The sequence below is a fragment of the Strix aluco genome, chromosome Z (assembly GCF_031877795.1).
Source record: "Strix aluco isolate bStrAlu1 chromosome Z, bStrAlu1.hap1, whole genome shotgun sequence".
Lineage (NCBI taxonomy): Eukaryota > Metazoa > Chordata > Aves > Strigiformes > Strigidae > Strix > Strix aluco.
Window position 1 is genome coordinate 26,857,878 of NC_133971.1, and position 25,336 is coordinate 26,883,213.

Below are 25,336 nucleotides of genomic sequence, written 5' to 3' on the forward strand. Positions count from 1 at the left end.
ATAAGACCCAAGCTTTTGGGTCTTCCATGGCATGCAGCAGTATGTAGTATGAGATACAACGAAGCTAATCAATACACAAATGGTGATTTTAGGGCTGCAGTAGTGTATATGTGATTCCTGCTTCTATATTTGACTGTATTATAAAAATAAGATGGAAAATTACACATGGGGTTTCTGCATTCTTTAAAGTTGATATGAAGTTGCCTTGCTTCCTGCCTGATTAATAACTAACTTCTTGCTGTGTATGATGGGATTCCTAATGACTTTAAACTTGGTAATTTCAAATCAGTTCTAAGCTGATGGTTTTCCAGGTGGTATAATTCTGATTATTTTTTTCTATGGCTGATGCATGGTGTTGGTAGATAATGCAGATATTTTGCTCATAATGGATACCTGAAAAGCATCATACGCTTTTTTCTGCAGGGGACTTAAGTCTCTAGTTTGCTTCCCGCTGAAGTGACATGTGGCTTCCATTTCCAGTATCTCATATCCTGTAGTCATTAGTTGATAGTTAGCTATAAAGGCCAGTTTTTACGACTTTAAGTTTAGGATTCTTTAGGCTGTGTTCAAACAGGACAGGCCCATTAGTTATATCCTGATTTCTCACAGGGCATATCTGAATCTGTTAACTGACCACTAATCCATGGAGCATTTATGAAGGGTATCCGCAGTCACTAGTAGATCACTTTAGGCAATGGCTGTGTGCACAGGCTGTTTTACAACTATTAGTCTTGCCCTCATTTCTTCTAATAACAGTGCCATTCTGTGTGTCTGACCAAAGTTTCGATGGTATTTCAAGTGTGCCTTTGTTATACTCTAGGTCTCTAAGTCATTGATTTTTCAGTACGTAGTCAGGAATAGCATGTGTCAGAGCTGTGTTTACATATAAACCAATACAGCATGACTCAATACTACATAGTAATTCCACATTATTACCTGGGAAATAATTGGATAAAATATTAACAAATTTGGTACTGTAAGACTATAGGATAATTGATTCCCCACAAAAAATCTGAAAATTATATAATCACTCTTAGATCTGAGCCTCTTTGATGGGTGTGCAGAAAACTAGATTGCCCAGGTTTGCTCCTGAGAACTGAAGGTTTCAAATTGTGTTTTCACTGCTAAAGTAACGTATACAATATATGTGTGTTCCAGACTTAAGAAGGCAATTCTCTGGTGAGAGAGCTGCTTTGCAGTGGATTAAACCAAGCTGATTTTAAAGTTTGCATAGCATGCTAATATTCTACTTATCATGCTTCTGCTTTCATGGGTGCAGTGGGTCTGTACGTGAGCTAGGTTTTGGAAAGATAAGATTATTATTTAAAAGAAAAAGCAGTGTTGAAAGACCTTTTGAAAGGCAAATATCCTAACCTAAGACTTGAAGTGAAATATTTAAGTAGTAGCAAAGAATGTAAAAACATTTAATAGCCTTTTCTATTTTTAAGCCTATTTTCTTCATGAGATTTTTCTACATGTGTAAATGTGCCATTATGATAAAGTTTTCTTTTTAATGTACTAATGAGCAAATGATTGTATGTTCCATGTTTTGCCACTTAAGAGGATCATCACTGTTTTGGTAGGCATAAAGCTGTCTCGTTTACTTGCTTGTTTACAATAAGGTTTTTCCTATATCCTGTAAAAAAAAAAAAATACAGCTAGGTGATGTAACTAAAAAGTGGGTTCTTATTGCTTAAGAATAACAGCAAGGAAAGGCAAGGCATCCTAGTCCAATGTTTCTCCTAGGGTTTGTCTGGATTTTGGAATTCAGAAAGGGAAACCAAAATTTTGTGCTGTGAGTTTTGGCAGACCCTAATTTCCCAGGTTTGTGAATCTACTTGGATTTTGTTTTGGGGAGGGGGGGACAATATTACAGATGAAGTGATTTAGAACTTGCAATATCTCTTGAGTTTTCAGTACATATTTAATAAAATTACTATGAACGAAGTATAACGCTTTCTCTTAAGTTACTTCACCCTGACAGTTAAATCTAGGATAGTTAACGATATTAAAGAAAAACCTTTGCAAAAATAACGTAATGACTTTAACACTTGTAAAGCCAAATGTCTTCAAAAGTAACCTGTAGAGACAAAAGGATCTTGATGAACTTCTAGAATTGCACTGGGTGTATATGGCAAGGGTGGGACTACTGAGTAGCCTCTGTTGTGAGAAGAGGCCAGGTTGCCCTACACTGGACATGACCAGTTCCAGCCAGCTCCAGCAGATCCACTGCAGGGCACAGCTGAGCCCCTCAACTGCTGTGGTGGCACCTCGAGGTAAACATAGTTAAAGGGCAAAAATGCTGCTCATGAAAAAAGTGTGAGAAACAGCCCCGTGAGCACCAAGATGAGAGCAGGAGGAGTGGGGGAGGAGGTGCACTGGGCGCTGAGCAGAGTTCCCCTGCAGCCTGTGGAGAGGACCACACCAGACCAGATGTCCACACTGCAGCCTGTAGGAGGACCCTATCATAGCAGCTGGATATGCCCTGAAGGGGGCTGCAGCCTGTGGAGAGCCCATTCGGGGAGCGGGTTTATCCTGAAGGACTGCAGCCATGGAGAAGATCTGTGCTGGAGCAGAGGATGAGTGTGAGGAAGGAGCAGCAGAGTTAACGCATTATGAACTGACTGCAGCCCTCATTCCTCATCCCCCTGTGCCTGTGTGTTTAGTTTTGCCTTTGTTTCTCACCATCTACCTCTAATTGGCAATAAACTAATTGTCACCAAGTTGAGTCTGTTTTGCCTGTGATGGCAGTAGGTGAGTGATCTGCCTGTCTTTATCTTGACCCACGAGCTTCTCATCTTATTTTCTCCCCCTGTACAGAGGAGGAGGAGTGAGGTTCTGTATGGCTGGGTGGGGGTCTGTCATCCAGCCAGGATCAAGTCATTATAGACGTAACTTGTGATGAATATAAGTGTTGGAAAGAATAAGAAGGGACCAAGGATTGTTCCTAAGCAGAGGGAAGATTTTACTGTCTGTACTTAAACTTTGAGAAAGGAAGAAAAATCTAAAGAGGAAAATACAATAATGATGCTCATTCAGAGGAAATAATGTCAAGGAATGATACAAGGAGGAGCAGACCGTTTAGAATAGCCGTGTTCAGGCTGTATTCTGAAAAATAAACAGTGACTCCAGAAAAAAATATGCTGACTTGACTAAATACTTCTCCTTAGTATTTAATAGGGCACAAAAGACCATGGTTTTAGACCTATCTGGTCTGGTAAAATTCTTACCAAGCATAGTATTCATTAGTAAAATGCATATTTTGATTCAGCTGATTGGGAAGATTTTTCCATTGATGATTTTAGGTACTATTCGCATATAGAATACAACTTTAATCTGTGTGGTACTTCATTTCATGATCTTTTCTGTTCAGTGTTTTTTCAGAAGTTAGCATGTTTTTAGCCATTTTAAAATTTGTAAGGAGGGGACATATTTCCTCTACAGTTTGGATCTGCCATGGATTTAAATGCTTTAGAAAAATAATTTTAAGATGTGCACTTTTTGAAACTTGGCTGAGGTTTTTGACTTGCTTTTTTTCCTAGCTGAATAGTCACAGCCTTTGCCAATTCTAAACTGGTTTTACATGGAAGCTGAAATGCAGTTTTGATGTGTACTTTTAAAATTAATTTCTTCAGTAATACAGCGTGAATCTGGAAGTAAACTTTCTATCTTTCAGTTTTTGTTAGCACCTCAACATAAGTACATATAGAAAGTGTTCATATAACTTTTCCTTCCTGGCATCAGATAGGTTCTTTTTTAATTTGCTCTCACAGTCAAAATACACACTTTGCTGTTAGCTTCACTTCTCAATAACTGCAGTGTTTTTCTTATTTTGATACATGCTGCTTACTGAAAATGGTGAGATTTTTTTATTTGATCTTGTTACCTGTTACATGACACTGCTTTCACTGATTTCCCCTTTTTCTATTGCATCAGATAAGCTACATCTTAAGGTCCTCAGCATCATATTTTTATAGCTCTTCATATGTTATGCTTTCTCTGTTTAACACAATAGTGTTTTTGTCTATTGCTTCCTAAATTATCAAATACACACCTCTCCCATTGCCCAGTTTGCTGTCTCCTGTTGTGAGGCAGTTATCTTGCTTATACGTGAACACAGTCCTCTTTTGAACTTCTGTCTGTTTCAAAAGCAATACCATGTTATAGATGCAATTTAGCATATTCTGGTAATTGCTTGTGGCCTTCTATCCTTTCTTGTCCAATACATATTGTTCTGGAATGATCTTCTGGATTTCCTGTTGGAAACTAGAGAAGATAGAGGAGTATTTGGCATTTGAGTGAATACATCCAGATCCAGAACCTATTGAATGACCTGTGAGAACATACAGGCAGATCTGTAGATTTGTGGTAACTGCTCTGAACATCTTTTTTTGTAGAGGAAGTTGTAGTTTGTTCAGGTACCGTGTAACTGGAGGATTTCAGGAAGTTGCAGAATGGTGCAGGAGGAACACTTTTTCCTGAATTCCATGGGGATGGTGGAAAAACTAATCCACAAACCAGTGGATAAATTGTGCCTTGCATTGTAGGAAAGCTGACACTGTTCACATAGAAAAAGATTGTGTATTCAGGTCTGTTGAGCTGGCAAACATTAGTTAGGATAGCATGGCTTGCATCTCACTTTACAGGATATAACTCTTCATGTCCACTTTTATAAGAGGTATTTAAGGTGCAATTAGTGGAGACTGATATCTTTATCAGGCTTGTGAATGTGAAGATGCTTGCAGATAGACATCAGGGTTACAAAGTGTATTCTGGTACTGTCCCATCAGATGAAGCAAGGGACGAAATGCATGAAGTGAAAAAGAAATGATCTTGGGGTGGTTTGTCCCTATATACTTACTACTTGGAAAAAAAAAAATATTTTTTAAATCTGTAAGCGTGGGTTACAGCACTTGCATCAGTGGAATATATGCAAAGCACTTTACATAGGAAGAATAAACTTAAGTCAGTTCTATTATATATGGCTTTTTTTTTTTTAAAGCTGAGAATTAGCGTGTTGAGTAGCTTTAGATATTCTGATATGACACATAAGTTTATGCCATTTTTTAAGAAAAACTTTCATTTTGATTACAAAACTTTAATTTTCTCAGTTTTCAGTTAAGTACCTTTTGACTGACACCATCCTCAAGCTTACATGGAAAAAAATGAGTTCTGTAAGCTTGCTTTGAGCTGCAGTAAGAGAAGGGGGAAGAAACATCAGGTTTTGTGTTTCAGCTTATAACTACCACTGAAGTCTTTGTTAATGATTAAAGGGTAACTGATCATCAGAGGAATTCAGATCATTTAAGCTTTTTCCCTTAAGAGAACTTTGTAAAACCTGAGTCAACCAAAATGCATCACTTCACGAAATGCCTTTTGTAAAGCAACGATTTCTCATGATTTTGCTATTGTTTTGTTAGAGGGAATAAAACAGGTAGTACTTAGTATTTAACTTCACTGTAAAATTACATTTTATGAATATAGTTATCTTACAAGATTTCATTGCTGTGTTAACTTCAGTCCACAGAAGAGTAAATAATGTGGTCTAGTAGGATGAATCAGAATTAGCGTTAGAGGTTTTACAGAATCTGACTTAAATGACTGGAATTTAGAAATTCAATAATTGTATTCAGCAATTGAATGGGTTTTCACATTCAGCTGTCGGCAAAATCAATGTGTAGCTGTACTAAATTTTTCTTAATCTTGTATGGAAAAAAATTACTTTCTGGCATCACAAAAAAACCCAAAAAACTTCCGTGTCAAAGCTTCAGTGATAAATAGCTTTGCATTGCTGAATTAGGTAAGTACAATGCTTGTCTTCACTCAGTTAATGTTATTACAGTATATAATGCTGGTGTATTTGTAGACTGCAGTTATCTTCATAGCAATATATGGTCTTGTTAATAACTGTACTAGATAGGCTGGGCTAACAGCCTCTGTCACATTTATGCTAGTAACATTCGTGTCAGAGAACTAAAGAGTGGTAGTTCTCATTATCTGTAGGCCTTTACTATTTGTCTTGAGTCCTAGTGCCCTGCTCAGTATTTTCTTATTATGAAAAACCTTCAAAATTTTAGAATAAGTTCACCATAGGTAAGTGGGAATAGCAGCACAAGCACACTTTAATAGTTGTGATGTGCAGGCTTGAGTTAGATTTACTGTGAATTGCCCTGACTTTCCTTTGTAGGAAAAAGAAGAAATGATATTTAGAGTAGTGAGATCAAAAAAAGTTTCTTCGTTCAAGTGCTTACTTTTTTTCCCATGGAGTACTCCTGAAGGTTATGAAGTAAAGAAAAACACTTAAGCTTCCCTGTGTGATTTGTCTTAAGGACTTGAACCAGTAATTTTTAAAGCAGATCCTGCTCTGAAGCTTGTTACATGAATACCTCAGGCTTGAGAGCTGTATAGCAGGAAGGATTTTGTGGCAATGCAGTCAGCTATGACTCATGAGACCTGAGCCTGGCTATGGACTTCCTCAGTAACTGTAGCCAAGTAAATGTTTCTTCATGTAAACTGTTCTTGCTTCTTTAGAATTTAAGAGCTAGTATCAGTTGGCTTTATACAGAAATATCTGGGATGCTTAAATACTTGCATTTGCCTTTATTTTGGCAGGGTTCTTTGCAGGTACCTCAGAACAAAGCTTAGGAGGCATACAGAATGGGTGTTTGGGGATGCTGGAGCCCTATTTCTTGCAGCATATTCTTTCATAGAATTATGATTTAGCTGTTTAGGGTTTTTTTTAAATGCTGGCTCTAGAAGGAGCCCTTGGTGTGTGCACAGCCTGCCTCTGCCACAGACTCTTAAAGTGTGTGCAATTCACCTTTGAAAATGCTGTAAAGGTTTTTAGGTGCTCCCATTCACAGTGTCATGTCAGTCTGGGTTTTGTTCCCCAGTGCCCTCTCAATTTATGTATTTGTGCTGCTTGAGGCTGTTGCAGAATGGAGGTGTTAGGAAAAAGCAGCTGAAATTCTGTAGTGTGCTTTAGATCCTGAGGGTAGACAGTGAACTCCTACTTGCTTCCTGCTTCCCTGCATGACTAAAACATTCCTTTTTCTCACCTTATATTGGTTGTGAAAGGGCAGTAGGACATACCCTGGCCTCAGCACGGGTCCTTAACTTGTTACAGCTGAAAATCCCTATTTATCTTCCAGTGTCTTGTCAGGTGGCTGGCTAAGAACTGTGCCACTTTATAATCACTTCTCAACATAAGGAGGAAAGTGAACAGTAGGCTAGAAACAGTGAATTTCAGAGAAAATGAGATCTAAATGAAATGATTAGAGATCTACAGGAAGAAAGTGAAAGGAAGAGAAATGGAAAAACTTCCAGCAAGTGTGAGGAGAGGCTTAAACTAGTCTGAGGATGTTAGAATAAAGGACAGACCTGAAAAGCGGTGAATAACGCTTTGTGGTCTCTGCTAGATGCAGCCACAGAAAACAATAAAAGCATTTATAGCAAGAGGGAAACTAAGGAAGTTTGTCCATAGCTCAGTGGGGAGGAGAATGTTAACAGATGATACTGAAAAATTACATACTGAAGTCTGCCAAGTTATCAGTGAAGATGAAATGTGAACTCCTTCCTGGTTGAGAAGAGGGTTAATCAACAAGAACTTCTTGTCCTGTGTTAAGAACAGGTCACATGTGATTCTAGTGTTTTATTTGCTCTTGGTAAAATGCATATTAGATAACTTGCCTTTCATGCTCAGTTAATACAGGATTCTGATGGTGGAGCCTGTCTTTAAAAAAAAAAAAGAGGAGAAAGGGTGGGGAAATGATGGGTCTGATTTCAGTTGCCAAAAAATATGGAAAATGGGCAATTAGTAAGTACTACAAGATGGTAAATAGGTAACATGCATCTGTCAAAAACACATCATGTATTACTTGCCTAACTTCATTTTGAAGCAGTATTTAGCCTTGTTAGTGGATATTTCTTATCTTTAAGCAACTTCTCTAACAGGACCACCTGATCAGCTGGCTTTTTGGTAACATGGAAGTGCACAGTGTATAATCCTAGACCTGATGTTTAGATGGCCTGGCCTATTAACTATAGGTAGTGCAGAAGTGTGCATGCAGTGAATGGCCCAGAAAAGTGTTTAAAGGTTTTAGATAGACCTCAAGAAAACATTTCCCTTCCCTGTCTTAGCAATGAGGCATAGATTTTCAAATATATTAACAGTTACTATGCAAAGAAAGGGAATATGTAAACCTGCCTTTGTAAAGGGAAGAGAAGTGATGGTCTTAAATCACATTAGAAGATGTTTAGGTTACAGATGGAGGTGAGGGGGAAAGCAAAAATAGTTGTGTAGTGGAGTAAGTTGTGTATGGAAGTGTGGAATCAGTAGTACTGCAGGCTTTTAAGATTAATTTTGGCAAGTCTTTCTGACTGCATAGCATGGTTGCTTTTCACTCCTCCCAAAGGGCTTCAGAGAGAGACCAGGCAGAGGAATGCTATCACAGCAGGAAAAACTTTGATAGCTGATTCTTGTACACTGGCTTTTTGTGTAATTTTTTTTGGACAGTCTTTGATTATTGTAGATGCATGTCCTCCACCACATGGCTAAAGCAGGGCCTGGCAGACGGGTGGCTGGGAACAGGCATATAAGTCTGACAGTGATGTGGCAGTTTTGCTACCTAAAGCAGATGAACATCTTCTTACATATAGTAGTAATAATGTAGCAAACGTAGTTTGAAGAGAAGGGGCCTAGACTAGAAGACTGGATGTCCTGTATTGGGTTTATGTGGCAAGGTTTTGTTAGCAGGGAGGCTACAGAGGTGGCTTCTGTGAGAAGATGACAGAAGCTGCCCCCATATCTGACAGAGACAATTCTTCCTGGCATCATGACAGACCTGCTGGTGGCCAAAGCTGAGCTATGGATAACATATTTAAGAAAGGCCAAAAATTGCTGCACAGCAGCTGGGAGAATATGTGAGAGAAACAACTCTGCAGACACCAAGGTCAGTGAAGAAGGAGGGGGAGGAGGTGCTCCAGGTGGTGGAGCAGAGATTCCCCTGCAGCCCGTGGTGAAGACCATGGTGAGGCAGGCTGTGCCTGTGGAGATCCAAGGTGGAGCAGATATCCAGCTGCAGCCTGTGGAGGACCCCACACCGGAGCAGGTGGATATGCCCTAAGGAAGCCGTGACTGTGTGGGAAGCCAGTGCTGGAGCAGACTTCTGGCAGGACCTCTGGCCCTGTGGAGAGGAGCCCATGCTGGAGCAGGTTTTCTGGCAGTACTTGTGACCCCCTTGGGGGACCCACACTGGAACAGCCTCTTCCTGAAGGACTGCACCCTGTGGAAGGGACCCATGCTGGAGCAGTTCTTGAACTGCAGCCTGTGGGAAGGACTCATGTGGGAGTTTGTGGAGGTCTGCCTCCCATGGGAGGGTCCCCCATGCTGGAGCGCGGGAAGAGTGTGAGGAGGAAGGAGAGGCAGAGACAATGTGTGATGGACTGACTGCAACCTGCATTCCCCATCCCCCAGTACTGCTCAGGGGCAGAAGGTAGAGAAAACTGGGACTGAAATTGAGCCCAGGAGGAAGGGAGGGGTGAGAGGAAGGTGCTTTTAGTTTTGTTCTTACTTGTCATTATTGTACTCTGATTTAGACTGGCAGTAAATTAATTTCCCCAAGACAAGTCTGTTTTGTCTGTGATGGTAATTGCTGAGTGATCTCCCTGTCCTTATCTTGACCCATGAGCCTTTTGTTACATTTTCTCTCCCTTGTCCTGTTGAGGAGGGGGAGTGATAGGGCAGCTTTGGTGACACCTGGCATCCAGCTGGGGTCAACCCACCACATGTCCCTTCTATCCCCATGTTGTGTGGTTCAGTGAGGGCAAAGCAGTGTATAGAACCAGTTTTGAAAGCTGTTTGAATTGAATTAAGTTGAGATGGTCAGGTGTTTAGTAGCTGTATATGTTTTACTTGATTGTCAGTTTTGTCAGTTGCTGGGTTTTTTTCTGTGGGAAATTTAAATTTCTTTAAATTCAGCTTAGGTTCAGATACTTGATCAAATGTGAAGCTTAAAAAAAAAAAAAGAAAAAGCGAAGTTTTATGTACTTTTGTTAAACTCTTACTAGCTCATTTTTTATTTGGTAGTTTGGGTTTTGTTCTGCTTTTCTTCCTCCTAAGTATATTTAAATAAGAAAGAATCTGTATTATGTGTAAATAGCATCTGATTTCCAGATCCTTTGAAGGACTGAATCACTGACACTGGGCTGTTGTGCATGACAACAAATGAGACTCGCTTCTAGGTTTTCTGTTGTAGAGTGTTTCATGAGTGATCCACAGTGCTTTAGTTGTCTGCAAAATGAATGTATTCAGAGTAGTTCTTGTACTGTAAAGGATGTTACTAATGTGTAGACTTTGTCTTTAGAGTCTGGTATTAATATTTATGGTCCTTCAGATCACATCATTTGCCTTAACCTTAGAGTCTGATAGCTTCATATGGTTATTTGCATGTGTAACTTTTCTTTGTATTCAAATTCAAAAAGGTATTCAGTTACACCTGTGTTATGTTTCTTTAAGAATAGTTCGGGGTGGGGGGGATGTTGTGCTCAGTTGGATATTTGCTAAGGAATATCTTTGAACTGATGTGTCAGGGGCAGAGGGCAGATTAGATAGTTGTGTTGTTCCCTGTACTTTCCTTACCAGCTTCATTGAAATGCCAGTAAAAGCTTTTTAGTGTTTAAGGCATGTGAACTGAAAGTTAGATGCATTTGAGTGGTGATACTGGAAAGGATTGCATGTTGCTCTGTTATCTGGACAATTGTGTCTTACCTGGTGAAAATAGTTGAGGCAGAGGGTGCCAGTTTTAGTTCCTGCTCTTCCTTGTCATTTTGCTGTAGTCTGCTTTTATGGTTCTGTCCTGGCGCTTTTTGCTATGATGTATGTGCTCCTTCCATTTAAAATCAATACTGATATCAATAACCATATTTTTTTTTCCTTTTTTGAAATTAAAAAACCCATACATATAGAGATATCTTCCTGGCTGTGTCCAGTAGTTAATTTGCTAAATAATTTGTATCAAAGTATGAAGTTTTGGTCAATGTTTGTGTGGAACTTTTTTGTGACAATTTTATTTAATAAGAATGTATTAAACAGGCTTTTCTGTTTCAGAAGACTGATTTTTTTTTTGTTATGAGAGTGCATGTTCATTATTTGAGATAGCTACATAAACCAGTTTAGAATCTAGGATGAATTTAAGACAATATAGAGCAGGTTTTCTAATTACACTGTGTTAGAGTGTCTAAATATTCTGAGGTATTGATCATGTTGCTAATTTTAGCTACTCTTACACTCTTTTCTGTCACAGCCCCATGACTTTGACGAATGCAGATTTGACATTAGCGTAAACGATAGTGTTTGGTACCTCCGAGCTCAGGACCCAGACCACAGACAACAGTGGGTAGATGCAATAGAACAACACAAGGTATGTGTCTTTTCTGACTTTCTCAGTCTCTTATCAGATCGGGTGGTGCTTGCGGAAAGTTGTAAGCTTCCCTGTACAGTCATTAAAGTACTCAAGGTATTTGACAGACAGAAGCTGCAAGATTGAAGCTGTCTGTTCCATATGTTTTAAAGAATTGATTTGCTTGTTCTTCATAGATGATTTAGAGAACTATGAACATTTCTTGAGGTCTCTAGCTTGAAAAAGAAAAAGCTTGCAATATGTTTGAGTGACTTTTTAATGGTTTTGTTCATCCTCTCTCACTGATTATTGAATTGTTTCTTATCTGTCCTAGATGTTAAACTTGTTCGTCTTAGAGTCAGTTCTCTTAGGTTATCATTCTGGTTTTAGGCTCCTTTCTTTCATCATTTGGCTGCTTTTACTGCATCAGATTACTGGCTTTTGTCTCCTTGTCTTTTAAGACCCTACTCTTCATCAGCATTTTGGTTCAGCTTTCCTGATCTATTCATTGTCTTCAAATGAAATCAGTTAATGTTGTTTTACCTAAAGGGCTTGCAGGTCAGGTATTTTAAAGTAGCATGCAAAACATCCATTATGCTTTCAGGTACAAGACAGGCACTGCCCCAAGATGTTGAGTTTTAACTACACCAGCTAGCACAATGCAAATTCTGCATCTGGGTTATACAGGTATTAGAGGAATACAAATTAAAATAGGTATCTAAGTAGCTATGTATTTTTACCTTGAGCTTCTTGAAGTATTCCTTGTATAAGTACTATGTGTAATTATTGCCTTTTATTGGGCAATCCTTACAATAAGCAGTACATGCTCTTAAATTTAAAGTGCTGGCCTTTTGATAATTGTTCTCTGAAGAAAAAAAATATCAATTAGAATATTAGTCCATTTATATCTTGGCATTTTGCCTTCACTTTGTTACAGAGGTAACATTAAAGCATACAAAATTAAGTTGCAAACCAGGATTTTTCTTTTGTAGTCTAGTGGAAAAAATGCCAAGTTAACCATGGAGTATTCTTGAGACAAAAGTACTGCCGTTTGTTTCTATTGCAATACCTGAGAGAAATGTCTCAAGAGGATACACTGAACAAGTTACTGGATTACACATCCATAGATCTGGCATTTCAAAAACTGTTTTACAGGTGTGGGGGTCTTCAGGTATGGGGTTGTGGGGACATAGAACTTGATAATCGTGGGCTAAAATTCAGACTAGGTTTCGTGAATTATTTAGCTGGTGACATGCAATTTAATCTGAAGTCTGCACAAACAGAAATGTAGGCTGGGTCATTGCATGCTACCATGCAGGAATGAATGAGGAAAAACCACAAATCCTGTCTTAAACTCTACTCTGCACAACCGCAAAGGGAAGTCTTTTTCATGCTGTTCTTTTCCCTCTTTTAAGGCTGTCCTTAACACCTGCTGAGTTCAGAGCTGACAATTTTATGGAACTGTCTATTTATAATATTGAAGTATTGAGTAGTAATTTAGAGTTTGCCATTGTATGTGTAAATTTGTAATTGTTTTTGTGTAATTTACAAAAAAACCCGCTTGTATTTATCAACACTGAATTGTCTTTTCCTGTATTACTGCCAAGACCCTGCCATGAGGTACCTATTTGCTTTTCTTTTTCTGTGTGGTATTACTGGTAACCTTAAGTCATCTTACTCAACCTCCTTTTCAGATTGTTAATGAGTGTTGAGAGGCATTTGGAATTCTAGCATTCCAAAAGTGACCTCACTTTGTGAAGAAGCCTGATTAATTATGCAGTTTTTCCACTTCAAAAAAAAAAAGCTTCTTATAATACTGATTTTTTAGACAGCTTAAACATTCATGTTTTGCAAGAATTTGGTAGTTCTTTTAAAAAAAGATAATAAATTATACTGGATCTCTGTCTTCACATTTAAGGAGTGGAATGAGAGGTTTCTTGGATAATTCCACGACCCATTTTTTTCAGTATTTACTTAGTATTGGGATAGGGGTAACGAGTGCTTTTTTCAGTATTTTATTAATGTTATCTTCCTGCTTATTGCTACAAGAAAGTGAGTCATGTGTTTTGGAATGTTATATAAACCGAAGAACAGTGTGTCTGCAAGTAGGAAGTGGAAATAAAATTCTGTATATGCTGATCTGACAAGAAATAGTTCAGTTTGCATCTTGCTGTCCTAGTGTGATAACACTGGACTTGACTGTTCTGATTCTGGCTTTTTCAGTATGTGTAGTTTGCTGTTTCATGGCTATTCGACATTTTTCAGTTTCTTGCATACTGAGTTTTACTCTAGTGTTTACAGTATTCAAGACAAATAGCAGTTGTTCCCATTCTTAAATGGAGAGGGAAATATTATGGCACCTCACTTCTAAACAAACCATCAAACTATTTAATATATTAAAGCAATACATTATTTAAAAGCATTCTCCTTCTAGTATGCAACTAAATACCATGATCAAGACAAGGCAAGGAAACAGCAAAAGATAATGCTGTCTTGTAACAATAGCTCAGACTCAAGATAAAATAATGTAATTAAATTTGAGAAAATGAGGATTTACTATCATTTTTTTCCGGTGCAATATTCTATTGTCTTCATAATACAGTAGCAGTTTTGTGTGATGAATGTTGTAGGTATGGAGGTAGGTGCATCTGTTCCTACTAAATGTTCCTACTAAAATACATAGGAATCTTACCACCAGAAGCCTTGGAGAAGTACTACATGCACATAATTAGGTGTTTGATGTAATTAAACACAAAGCCGAAATGTCCAAATCCAGTTTTCAGTCTGGTTATTGTTAACATTTCTTAAAGAATGCGTCTCTAAATGTCTTATTTCTATATTTTCAAAATTGAGTGGTTAGTGCTGTATCCTCTAATTTATACAGAACTTTGTAGGAAAAATGTACTGCTTCTTAGTAAGACTGGTAGGATCTGAAAAATAGATTTTATTGAAGTCCGGAAGTTAATCCCATTTTTCATTTGAATTTGTATGAACAATACTTCAGTGATCTTTAATTTTAAGCAACTTTTCACTCATCCTTTAATTTTTCTTCAGTTCTTGTGGAAGTTTTATATTTAAGCACTTGATAGTAGAAGAAGATGGGCTTTTGGAGCAAAATATCCCATTTCAGGGATAAGTTCAGATTTTTGTCTGCTTACTCTGAAATCTTTCTGAAGGAACTTTCCTGGTCAGGTTACCAAAACTCAAGCCAAAGTTCCTTGACAAGTTTTTTTGTTACCAGATAAGAATTGTTTTTGTTTGAGAACTAGGTTCTTGAACGGACATGTAATAATGTGAATAAAGTTGAGAGAGGAAATTACTTCCTTTACTAAGCAGTCATTTTTATTAAATTGAGTCTCCTGCTATATAAAATACTTTTTTTGTTTTTGAAGCTCTTTGTTGCTCAGTGAGTGGGTAGGTAGTTCTGGTAGGCTGCTTAAGCTATTTGCTAACAAAAGTATGTTTGTGAGACTTACTGCAGCATGTCACAAGGTTGTTTATCTTTAGAGTAGGAAAGATGGACTGAAACTTTGTGACTGTGTTTCATTGTGCTCCAAACAGAGAGAACACTGATTTAAACTAATTTTATATTAAATTTTGGTATGAGCAGACTTAGAAAAACTTTCTGCTTAGCAACACCAATGAGTAGCTGGTAGCTGAGAAATGTAAAACATCTAATGTTCAAGCATAAAAACTGTTAGAATTTGCTGCTCTTTTTTAATCATTGTATTAGCCTTTTCTTCTATTGAGGTTCCTAAATACTCACTAGATTAAATGTTTTGGGTACAGCTTCTAAAAGGTTTATTAATCTCTGAACTGGAGAAGGGAAAAATCTAGAACACTGAGAAGACCATCAGCAAGGCAAATGAGGAAATAGTTCCTGTGTAACCAGGAGTCCTCTCTTCTACTTCAATGTTTCATTAAATGTACTGAACAGATATTTATCTGTAAAATATCTGGTTGTAGGGGTGTGTATCATTAGGAAGCTTCTCTGGTCTCTGAGACAGTCAGGTCTAGGATGACTGATGACCTTTTCTTAGATGGATCTTATGGCAGTGTATATTGTTGAACTCAAGACCAGACTAGGTTTCCACTTTTCTCAGGTGTAAAAACATTGATGGTGCATGAGCACCAAGGTGTTGATGATGCTTTTAAAAAGTTGCTTTCTTACTAAATAATAAATAGAAGGACTGATTCCCAGTCTCTACTGTGGTTTGAAAATGGAGTATGGAATTTCTAACCTAAGATTAGAGAAATCGGCTTAAGTGGTGTTAGTTCTGTGCTGTAGGGAAAATGTCTGTGTTTACCTGTAAAGAACATGGACTCCTGCAGCATGTAACTTCTAACAAATAAAAAAAATGTGTGCTATGGAGTATCCATAAACAAGGTTTACTTTTTCACTGAAATGGAAAAATGTTTCTTTAGACATACTAAATTTATCCCAAGTTTTCATTCTTTACCCTCTACTCTGTAGAGTTGATATGTTAACTTACAAACTTGCATTACTTAGAAAAGGTATAGATGAGGGGAGTGAATTGCTGTTTGCAGTAAGAACCATCTGGATAAATAAACTTACTTTGAGCAAATTAACTTGAATTTCTGAGATCCAGATAATGATTTCTTGTAATGTTAATCTAACACCTGGGTTGATTTGTTTAGAAATTAATGTTTCATGAGAAACTCTGCATCAGCTCAGGGTTGTCCCATTTTTGTTCCATCTTAGTCTTCATTTTTTCCACACAGATTCTGCACGTGTTCATCATTGACTTTGACTCTTCAGCAAAATTAAATTTATAGTGTTTTAAGTCCTGGATTTTCAAAATCTTGTGTTTATCAGACTGAAATACTGTTTTAAGTCTTGATGAACTTCTTACAATACCTCTCTGTGGTGTGTCAAACAGGAAAAGGTCATTCTCCAGAGGGCTATCTAGATATCCAACAAGTTTTGGCATGTAAGGAGTAGGTAGGTTCCCTTCTTAATTTTGAAGTGATGATATATAAGGTATGTATCTAGAACAGGAGTCATGAATTCCGAAGTCTGGCTGTGGAAGGCATCAAGTCACTACGTTGAAGGAGTGACTGCTGTTTTTACTGTTAGACACTGGAAGAGAAGTTGTCAGCTACTTAGAAGAGGGTTATACAGAAACATTGGGAAGACTAAAACTCATAAAATGTCTCCTCTAGCAATTTTTTTCCCCATATAAGTTTGGGGGAGGGAGCATGGCAGCCTCAGGGGGACAAAGATAATTTAGCTTGTAAGTAATTCTAATTTTGTTAAATTCTTAATGTACTGCAACTTAAAAATTATCAATTCTCACACTTAGTAAGATGCTTCACATTCCAGTTGTTTGCATGGTTTAAGTACAGATCTAGTTAAGATGGTGAAAAACCAAAAAGCTGGATTTGGCAGGCTAGTACAGCCAAATTTAAGCATAAGTATTAAAACAGTTGATTCACTTCCTTTAGACACTGATACATTTGCAAACAGGTAAACCAAAACTGGGACTTTTAGTTTTGAGATTATTTTCTGAATGTGGATCCTAGTTCATAAATTAATTTATAAAGCTGCAGAGCAAACTTTAAATAGCATAATTTTGATTGCAGTTAAGGGCACTTTAGAATATTGTCATGGAAAAAACCAAACCAAACCAAAAACTTTGTCAGCTTGAAACTTTCCCAAAATGTTTGTTAACCACATGGGGTGTTTTTTCCACATAACCTAAACATTTAACAGTTACCTTATGCACAAAGTATTAAGAAAAATTAATTTCACCCTTAAAGTCATCTGCATGTTCTGTTTTCTCTTGTCAGTATACTGTGCTAAAGGAATTGCTGAATGTGCATTGAAAAAATATTACTGGTAACAGTAATTGTGATGTTGAAGCAGAAAAGACAGCCAGGTAGGTGTCTGAGGAGAGAGCAAAGGGTAGAGGTGGGCTTTTGCTAGTCTGAGTGCAGCACTATACAAAAGCAAAACTCCCTGTGGCTTAAAACAGCACCATAATGTTGTGCACTTGAGAAGCATCTTAAATACAATTAAATAACTCAGAGTACTCTTAAAGTAGCCCCCTCAAACTGTTCTAGTTGTTCCAATTAAAAGATTGAGTTAGTGTCAGATTGCTTAAATCTGTTGGTAATGCAAATCAGCTTCTGGATAAACAGGATGAGGGACATCAGGTGAAATACTGAAGTAAAATATTAAATTACTTCTTAAACTTGACCTTCTGCTTTGTTTCTTCTCTAACGAACTCAAGTATACGAGGTTATGCAGGAGTAAGTTTTTTCAAACTCTGAGGAAACCCTGAATTTCACTTCCAACCTGATGATAAACACCCAGATATCTCAATTCCCAGTGTTTTGTTCAGTAATTGGAATGCTGCACCTTCAGACTGAGACCCAAGAGCATCTACCCATTCCTTCAACCTAATACTTACCTTAAGAAATTTCACATTAACAATACTTAGTTAAGCTTTTGTTTGAATACTGAATGTAAATATTGATCTATGAGATTAATTTTAGTTAGCTGTGGAAAGAAAACACTGAAAAAATGCTAGTGGATGTAACTTTCTCATACTACTATTTTATTAGCAATAGATGCCAGAGCAAAAATTTTTCTGACCAGTTAATCTGGTCAGAAACCAGTATCATAGTTTTAATTTGTGAAAGATAGACTAGCTCAGTTTACCGACAGGAAAGGGGGAGAGTGTAGGAGGCTACTACATTAGTAACTTTTTCACAGGCTTTCAGCAATTGTGAGAAGAACTATAACATTCTGTGAATGACAGGGTAATTTTCTCCTTTTCTGCACCCCTAATCCTGCCCTAAAATTGAACTAATTTACTGACAATGCCAGTAAAGACATGCAAATAAATTATTTCAAATCTGTTGCATGTCAGGACTGAAATTAATATTAGCAAGATAATTCAGAATGAAGAGGGAAAGTATATGCAGAGTAGGAATGCTATAGAAACATTTTGATTCAGCATACTGATGTAACAAACTTTTTGAGTAGAAATTAAATGAAAAGTATAAGTTTCTGGCATCAGTAAATGGTTTTGTACTTTAAATCTAATTTTCCTATTTTCTGGCAGATCTTTGTGGAGCTGCTGAAATAAGTAGTTTGTTTGCGTGGGCTATGTTTAAGTGCATGACAAAACACTGCAGATGGTCTTCAGAAGTCTACACTGATGTTATGACCTTTATAAATCTGACATTTTTGGTAACAGTGTACTATATTGCTGACAACTAGGCACTGTCAGGTATTTCTAGGAAATGGTATCTGTTCTAATGTTGATGAGTGAATATTAATTATAAATACAGTCTTGTTGATGATTATAAAATTAAAACTTTCCAGTAGTGTACTTCAAGCTGTGTCATACAGGAGAGGGAGCAACAGGAGTAGTGTCTGTTGCCATTTTTCCATCTATTCTCCTGGAGTTTAGGTGTTTCAGTAATGTGTGGTTTATTATTTTTTTATTTATTTGCTTCTTCAGCAGTGGTTGCTGAGGTCTGAAAAGGAAAAAACGTGGCTCCCTAATCTGTTCATTTTTTTGGCATTTAATCCTAACACCAGTTCCTCTGTCCCTACTTCCCTCTGTACCCATTCACAAATAAGTCTGGTTTAAGTGGAAGCAACAGTGCAGATGAAGGAAAGCACAGGAGGTATGGGAGTAGGTAAATACTGTTTGACTTTGGTTTTATTTCTCAAGTTCATAGTGAGGATTGTAGAATAGTGATGATGATGCCTCCTTTTCCCTCTGTTGATATCAGTGGACCAAGTGGAACCACTTTCTTAAAGTAGTCTTAGTGTCAGCTGTTGTTCCCTGTCAAATTGATTTGGGTTGCCTTGTGTTGTCTGATGCTCTTCAGAACATCAACAAAGTCTAAATTTTCTTGTTTGATGCTGACACTTTGGATTGTATAGAATACTCTTTTCATATCACATATTGCTTCAGAAGCTAGTGCCCCACTCTCACTGTGGTGTTGTGAGGCACTGACTTGCAGTAGTGCAGGTTGCCTGAGAGGAGGCAGGAGAACAGCATTCAGGTGTCTTTGTTAAGCTGTAAAAAGTTGTTACCTGTTTACCAGACTTAAATGTGTAGGCAAGTTGCTGATGAGTGGTAGAGACATATGCTTAAAGGTGTTGCAAAAACATTGTAACTAGAAAACCATAAACTGTTGTTCAGGCTTATGCAGGAACTTGGATCTGCTCTTATTGCTGTTCTGTCACTGTTGTACATTGACACAAAATATGTAACTTAGGTTCTTGTGTATTCACATTTGACATCTCCTTTCAAAGCTGTATTTGAAGTGTTTGCAAAAATACTCCCTGATAACTAAACAAGAAAATAAGTCCAGGCATAGTCTTCTGAACTCTGTAGGTCAGAAAGTTAAATAAGCTTATTTTGGATTGTGGCCTGAATCTCAGATTAAAGTGGGAAATGCACAGAAGGATATAGCTGTCTCAAGTCCAACCACCTTGTCTAGCTTTTCAAGTTCATTAGTGCTTTAAGTGTGAATGCTTGGTGTTACCTAAAGCAAAGACTCTCAAAACCAAGATTGGTTTAGAGAGGAGATACTGCTTTATTCTGCACATGGTGCTAGGTGCAAAACATCCACAAATCAAGCACACCATACAAAAGAACTTCATAGTATTTATATGCTCCAAACTACATGATTATGTATTTCCTATTATGTTTATGGGTTAGTTACTTATTACCTCTATCACTCACTGGTTAGTAACATGCTCACTCCAATTTAAAGTTAGTGGGTTTTGAATTTTCCATACAAGCTCAAAGGGTGAGGGTCTTTATTTGAACAGGGGTCTTTGAAAGTGTGGATATGATTTTTACTATTATAACAAGGATAGTTCTTCCAAAGAATACTCTAATCTCTAATTAAACTGATCTATGTTTAACAATTTTAACAAGCTTCCATATTCCAGGATGTTTCTCTTCTTCAAGGATGGTAGCACCTGATTAGAAGTTCCTTACTAATTATTATTGATGGTGTGTAGAACAGACTGACCTAGCTGATGCATCCAATCTGTTCTTGTATTTGAGAAACATTTGTATGGGCAGTAATATGTACTATGTGTGTCCTTGGGTGTGATGAGAAACAGTTGTGTGGCCTACAATTCCCTGGTAAACAATACATTCTTTCCAATGGATACCAAGCACATGAACTTTAAGCAACTCTGAACAAGGCCTCTTGTTCAGGGTAACACTGGCTTTTTCCTTTTTGCTCTTTGGTGACATCTGACTAGTGTAGGTATCAGAGGAGAAATAAACTCAAGAGCCCTCCCAAAGGAAGAGTCATAAAGTCAATGCTAATTCTTCCCCTAATACTAACTAGTCATCCTTATTAGATGCCATGTTTCATTGCAAGTTTAACAAATGTTGTAACAGTGAGGGATCATAGAATGATTTTAGCCTGTTTTTGCTGTTAAAGGGATTTCTTCTTGCCATCCTCATTGAATCTGAGCTTCCCTTTATAGAGCAGTTTTGCTCACAGTCGGTCTGGAGAGAAGATCATTCCCTTCATCTTTGCAACACTTAAGATTTCTTGTCTTTTTCTGTTAGATAGAACAACTCCCCATTCCTCAATTGTTGTTCATGTGAACTCTTGATACCTTGTATGGCTTTTCCAAATTCAGTCCTCATCTTTCTTTGAGGTACAGCACCAAAATTGTAGGATCCTCGGTACTCCTACTGAGGATCCTACAGATGTTGTATAGAATGTAGGATTACTTTGTGGGTCTTGTAGACTACCTTGTTTTGCAACACCATGATTTTTTTTTTACTTAGCTTGAGAACCACTAAATCTGATTCATCTCTAGAACTGCCTGCAGATTGTTACCTGTTCTGTACTTGTGCAGTACAATATTTCCTATAACCAAGTAAACCTTGAACTTCATTTTTCTCCAGTGTTACATAAGTGTTAAGTTCTTGCTACTCTATCAACTTCAGTCTTTCCAGCTCTGCTTTCTTCGGTTTTGGTTTCTTTCCAGAAATAATTCTTTGTGCTGCTTGGGTTGGGTTCAGTTTCTTAAGTGATTGTGTTTCTTTTTGTACTTTGTAAAGTACGGAGGCTGGCTGGGTAAAGAAAGGCTAGATCATTTAGCAGTATCTTGGTTGATAGCTGAGCTTGCTTGTTGTTCTGTTGGGAACTGCTTATCTGAGTCTTAAGCTGTGTACATACATGCACTTAAGATAATCTTAAATCTTTTTATCCATGAAAGCTGTGATCACTGTCTGCCATATGTTCCTAATTAAAATTTTTCTTCATCTAGTCAGAGTATTAACAGGTAGTCTTCATAACCTTAGTAGAGAGGTCTTGAACTCTCCTTCCCTCAAACCCCTGCCCCCAAACAGTAGTGAACTTAGTTAAGATGGTTTACTCTTATCTTTCCCTTAAAGTAGCTAAATATATGAATTGACTTAATGCACATGAAAGTTAAAGTAACCTTTTGATCACTGCATAGCCAGACCGATGAACCAGGGTGTTCTGAAACAGCTGAAGAATGCTTGAAGATCATAGGCCAAAATGCAAATGAGCAGAGCATTGCCTTATGAGTGCAATACCATGTGAAAGAAAACACTTTGAGAAGTGTTAACTCGGTATCAAATAGCATGAAAGGCTTGTGACACTGCTGCTAAGCTGTTAAGAGTATGTCAGTCAATATTTTTGTAATGCTGTTTAATGAAGGGTGATGTACATGGCTAAAGTAAATGTGGTGCCAAGTTTAATGATGAGTCTTGAGGTGACAGGAACTAAGCTACCAGACTAAACATGCAGCTGGCTGTGCAGTAAATAACCAGTCTTATTTCTATAAACAAATGGGCTTCTAGTAGTAAACGCAAAGTTGTTATTAATTCACTTTGTGAAAACAACTGTGATAGATCATTTTGAGATCTATATTTTCATTTATAGAAACAAGGGGAATGTCAATGTTTGTAACTGACAGACATGATAAACTAGTTCTAGGAGTTGAGCTCTCTCTGGCAGAGTGGCAGCATGGTTTTGCATGGTCTCCCCAAAATCAGTATTGTTCATTGAGGGAGGCCTGTGTCAAGCTTGACTTTGGTGGTAAATGCCCCTTTGAATCAGGGTGAGCTCTTGGTATCAAGAACAGAAAATACAGAGCTGCTATGGGGAAGTAGTGAGTGATTAAACAGTTAAAAGTTGACACTTGCAGAGTAGATTATTCCTTGCAGAGAATTATTACTCATCAGCTCAAACAGTACTGTGCATTAACAGTTTAACGGAAAAATCTTGGATGCTCTGTGTGCCTCCATTTACCAAATGCAGTCTTTTTTTTTTTTTTCTAAAAAGACTGTAAGGGGTGTTTTTTCTTCAGTGAGCTTTCATTACAGTGAAACTCATTGAGTTGTACTAACAGACCAGAGTTACACCCTAGCCATAGGGAGTAGATGCTGCTCAGCCACATGGGTGGGGTGCAAAAGTAACAATGATACATGTTCAGTAACATTCAACAGAGGTAACTTCTTGGTTCTTTTGAGAGGCAGACACATACATATCACTACCACCATCCCTTTGTTCCCCTTATGAAAAAGAGAGTATCTGCAGGACCTACTGTGATTCTGAAGAGCTGGGGGAAGTTGTTGTAAAAACACAAGACTTGAGGCATCTTCTGCTTCCTCAATTTAATGTCCACTTGCTGTTATTGGAAGCTCTTAAGGTAATTCTTCTAACATAATTTCTATGGTAGAACAGCAAAAAGATCCTTTTGTCTCTCTGAAAACAGTTAATGCTTGAAAATATGCATTTGCTATCACTTTAGTGTCATCTAAGTGAATGGATTTACTCCAGAGGAATTGAAATTCTGGTGTCTTGAGCATACCTATTTTAAATGGGGGGGGGGGGAAAGGTTTAATATTTAGCTGCTAGTATTTAAATGTTGTCCTATATTGATTGGTACACAGGCATCAGAAAATGGGGAGGGGTGGCAATAAAGAGAGGGGTGTCTAAGTTTTCCCCTCTGCCCCCAGTAAGCTGAAATAACTTGTGGGGATTTGCGTATTATCTTAAAATTACTGGTTTAAGCCAGCAAATATAACTGAGGTTGTTCAGCTGATAAGAACTAGTTGTCCTGATGTAGATTATGATGCTGCTAGTGAAACTTGTAGATGTTATAGAGAAGCCATGCTTTCAGGGGAAGATTAGATAGAATCCTCAAGTTATTAGTCCTTCACTGGAAATAACAAAAGTCTCTTTCTTTAAAATTGCATCAAATATCCTCTTTCAAGGAAGAAAACTAAGCTTGGGTATGTCTTATGCATTCCCTTATTTCAGCACAGTTATCAGCGGGAATACATGTGATACTGCTTGTCACAATGTTACTAAATTTGCTAAGTGTACTTATTGCTGGAAACTGTATTTCCTGAAAGACTTCAGGGGAAAGCCAGTGAATCAGCAGTTTCAGTTGACCCTACAAGCATATGCTGCAGCAAACCTAAATGCTGTCAGTTCCAAACTGTTGAAACTTCCCTTTCAGGGCAGAAAAAAAGAGTTCTTTGTCTGTCTTGGCAGCCTTTTGCCACTCTTGGGCCCATGTTTGAACAGCAGCTGTAAGTTGAAGCTTTATTAATAAGTAGTTACAGTTAAGACTGTTTAAAGCTGGACTAAAGCTTTCAATCCATTCCAGCCCAACACACTTGATTGATTATAAAGAATGCAGATTGTTTCACTTTGGTCAGCCCAATCTTTCTTTGCCTGTGTGTTCCAGTTATGTTTCATAACAATCTCTTTGGCTTTGAAAATAGATATTATAAGTCTCTGAAGAATGCATCCTTATGGGGTGGAGGCCTGAGTATCTAATTGGACATGCTCTGAGCAGAAGGTGGTACTAGAGATATCTTGCAACCTAGTCATTCTGATTCTTTGATAAAACCACATTTCTTATGTAGCAGTTCAATTCTTCCTTGCTCATGTCATAATATTTTCTACTTTGCAGCAAAAGCATTCCTCATTCCTGTCTTGAAAGATCCTTTTTTAACAAAGTGAAGTTTTATTGCCTCAACTTGCTAGTTTTCAGACTTTGTAAATAAAAGATCTGGTTACAGTCTGCCTCCTTGAAGTTTTGCTTTATTCTTGCACTATTCAAAGATGCAGCTTCTCCTTATTTACATCCTTGTTTCCACCTGCCCTCAAATATGCTAAATGAGGTTAAGCAGAAAATAAAATACCTATTTAATGTGTTTGGTGGTATTAGTAGGTTTGAGGAAATCTGGGTAAACCTGCCATTTTGAAATGTAAAAAGAAAGTGAAAAGATAAGCAACAGCAGCTATGCACACTACACTTCCCATAATCTGATCAAACAACACATAGGACTTAAGGTTTCCACAAGTGTATCTTATTGATATTCAGAGATTTACTGGGCTGGTTTGTGTTTTAATTCCTGAAAAGAGGCCATCATGTCTTCTAGATGTATGTCTTTAACAGATCAGGAGAGGTCAGCTGACAGTACCAGTCATCATAGACTCTCATCTTGGAGTATCCATGTGAGTAGACAGGTGATGTGCCTGAAGTAAAAACATGATCCATTATGTGTTTGGTCATATGAAAAGGAAGTCTGCAATATGTGACCTGAGGCTGCAATTAGAAGCAGAACTTGTGTGTCACCTGGCTGGAAAGGTTTTCTGACAGCCTCATTGATTTATAGTGTCTCAATATAAAATGCTTCAAGAAAGATCTTATATTTTTAAAGCCCCGTGATACATAGGCAGTCTGCAGTTTTTGTTTACTCTCCTAGACTGTGGGCAGCTTTGCGTCTGGAGTACTTTTGGATGTAGACACAATAGCTTCACTTTTCTGCTATTTTTATGGCTGCTACTTTGTCATGCCTGAACTGGACTATATGCAGATCTGTCAGAATATGAAGATCTGGTGCCAGAAGATGCATTTTGTCACTGCC

The 25,336-nt window shown here is 37.7% G+C and overlaps 1 protein-coding gene across 2 annotated transcripts in view; it reads left to right on the forward strand.

Moving 5' to 3' along the window:
* CERT1 (ceramide transporter 1) overlaps positions 1–25,336 on the forward strand; it is a 75,430-nt gene that overhangs the window by 9,954 nt on the left and 40,140 nt on the right. For both annotated transcript variants that reach the window (XM_074811663.1, XM_074811664.1), the window contains exon 3: positions 11,304–11,420. In XM_074811663.1, the coding sequence (XP_074667764.1) occupies positions 11,304–11,420 (117 nt within the window). The remainder of the gene's footprint in view (positions 1–11,303; positions 11,421–25,336) is intronic.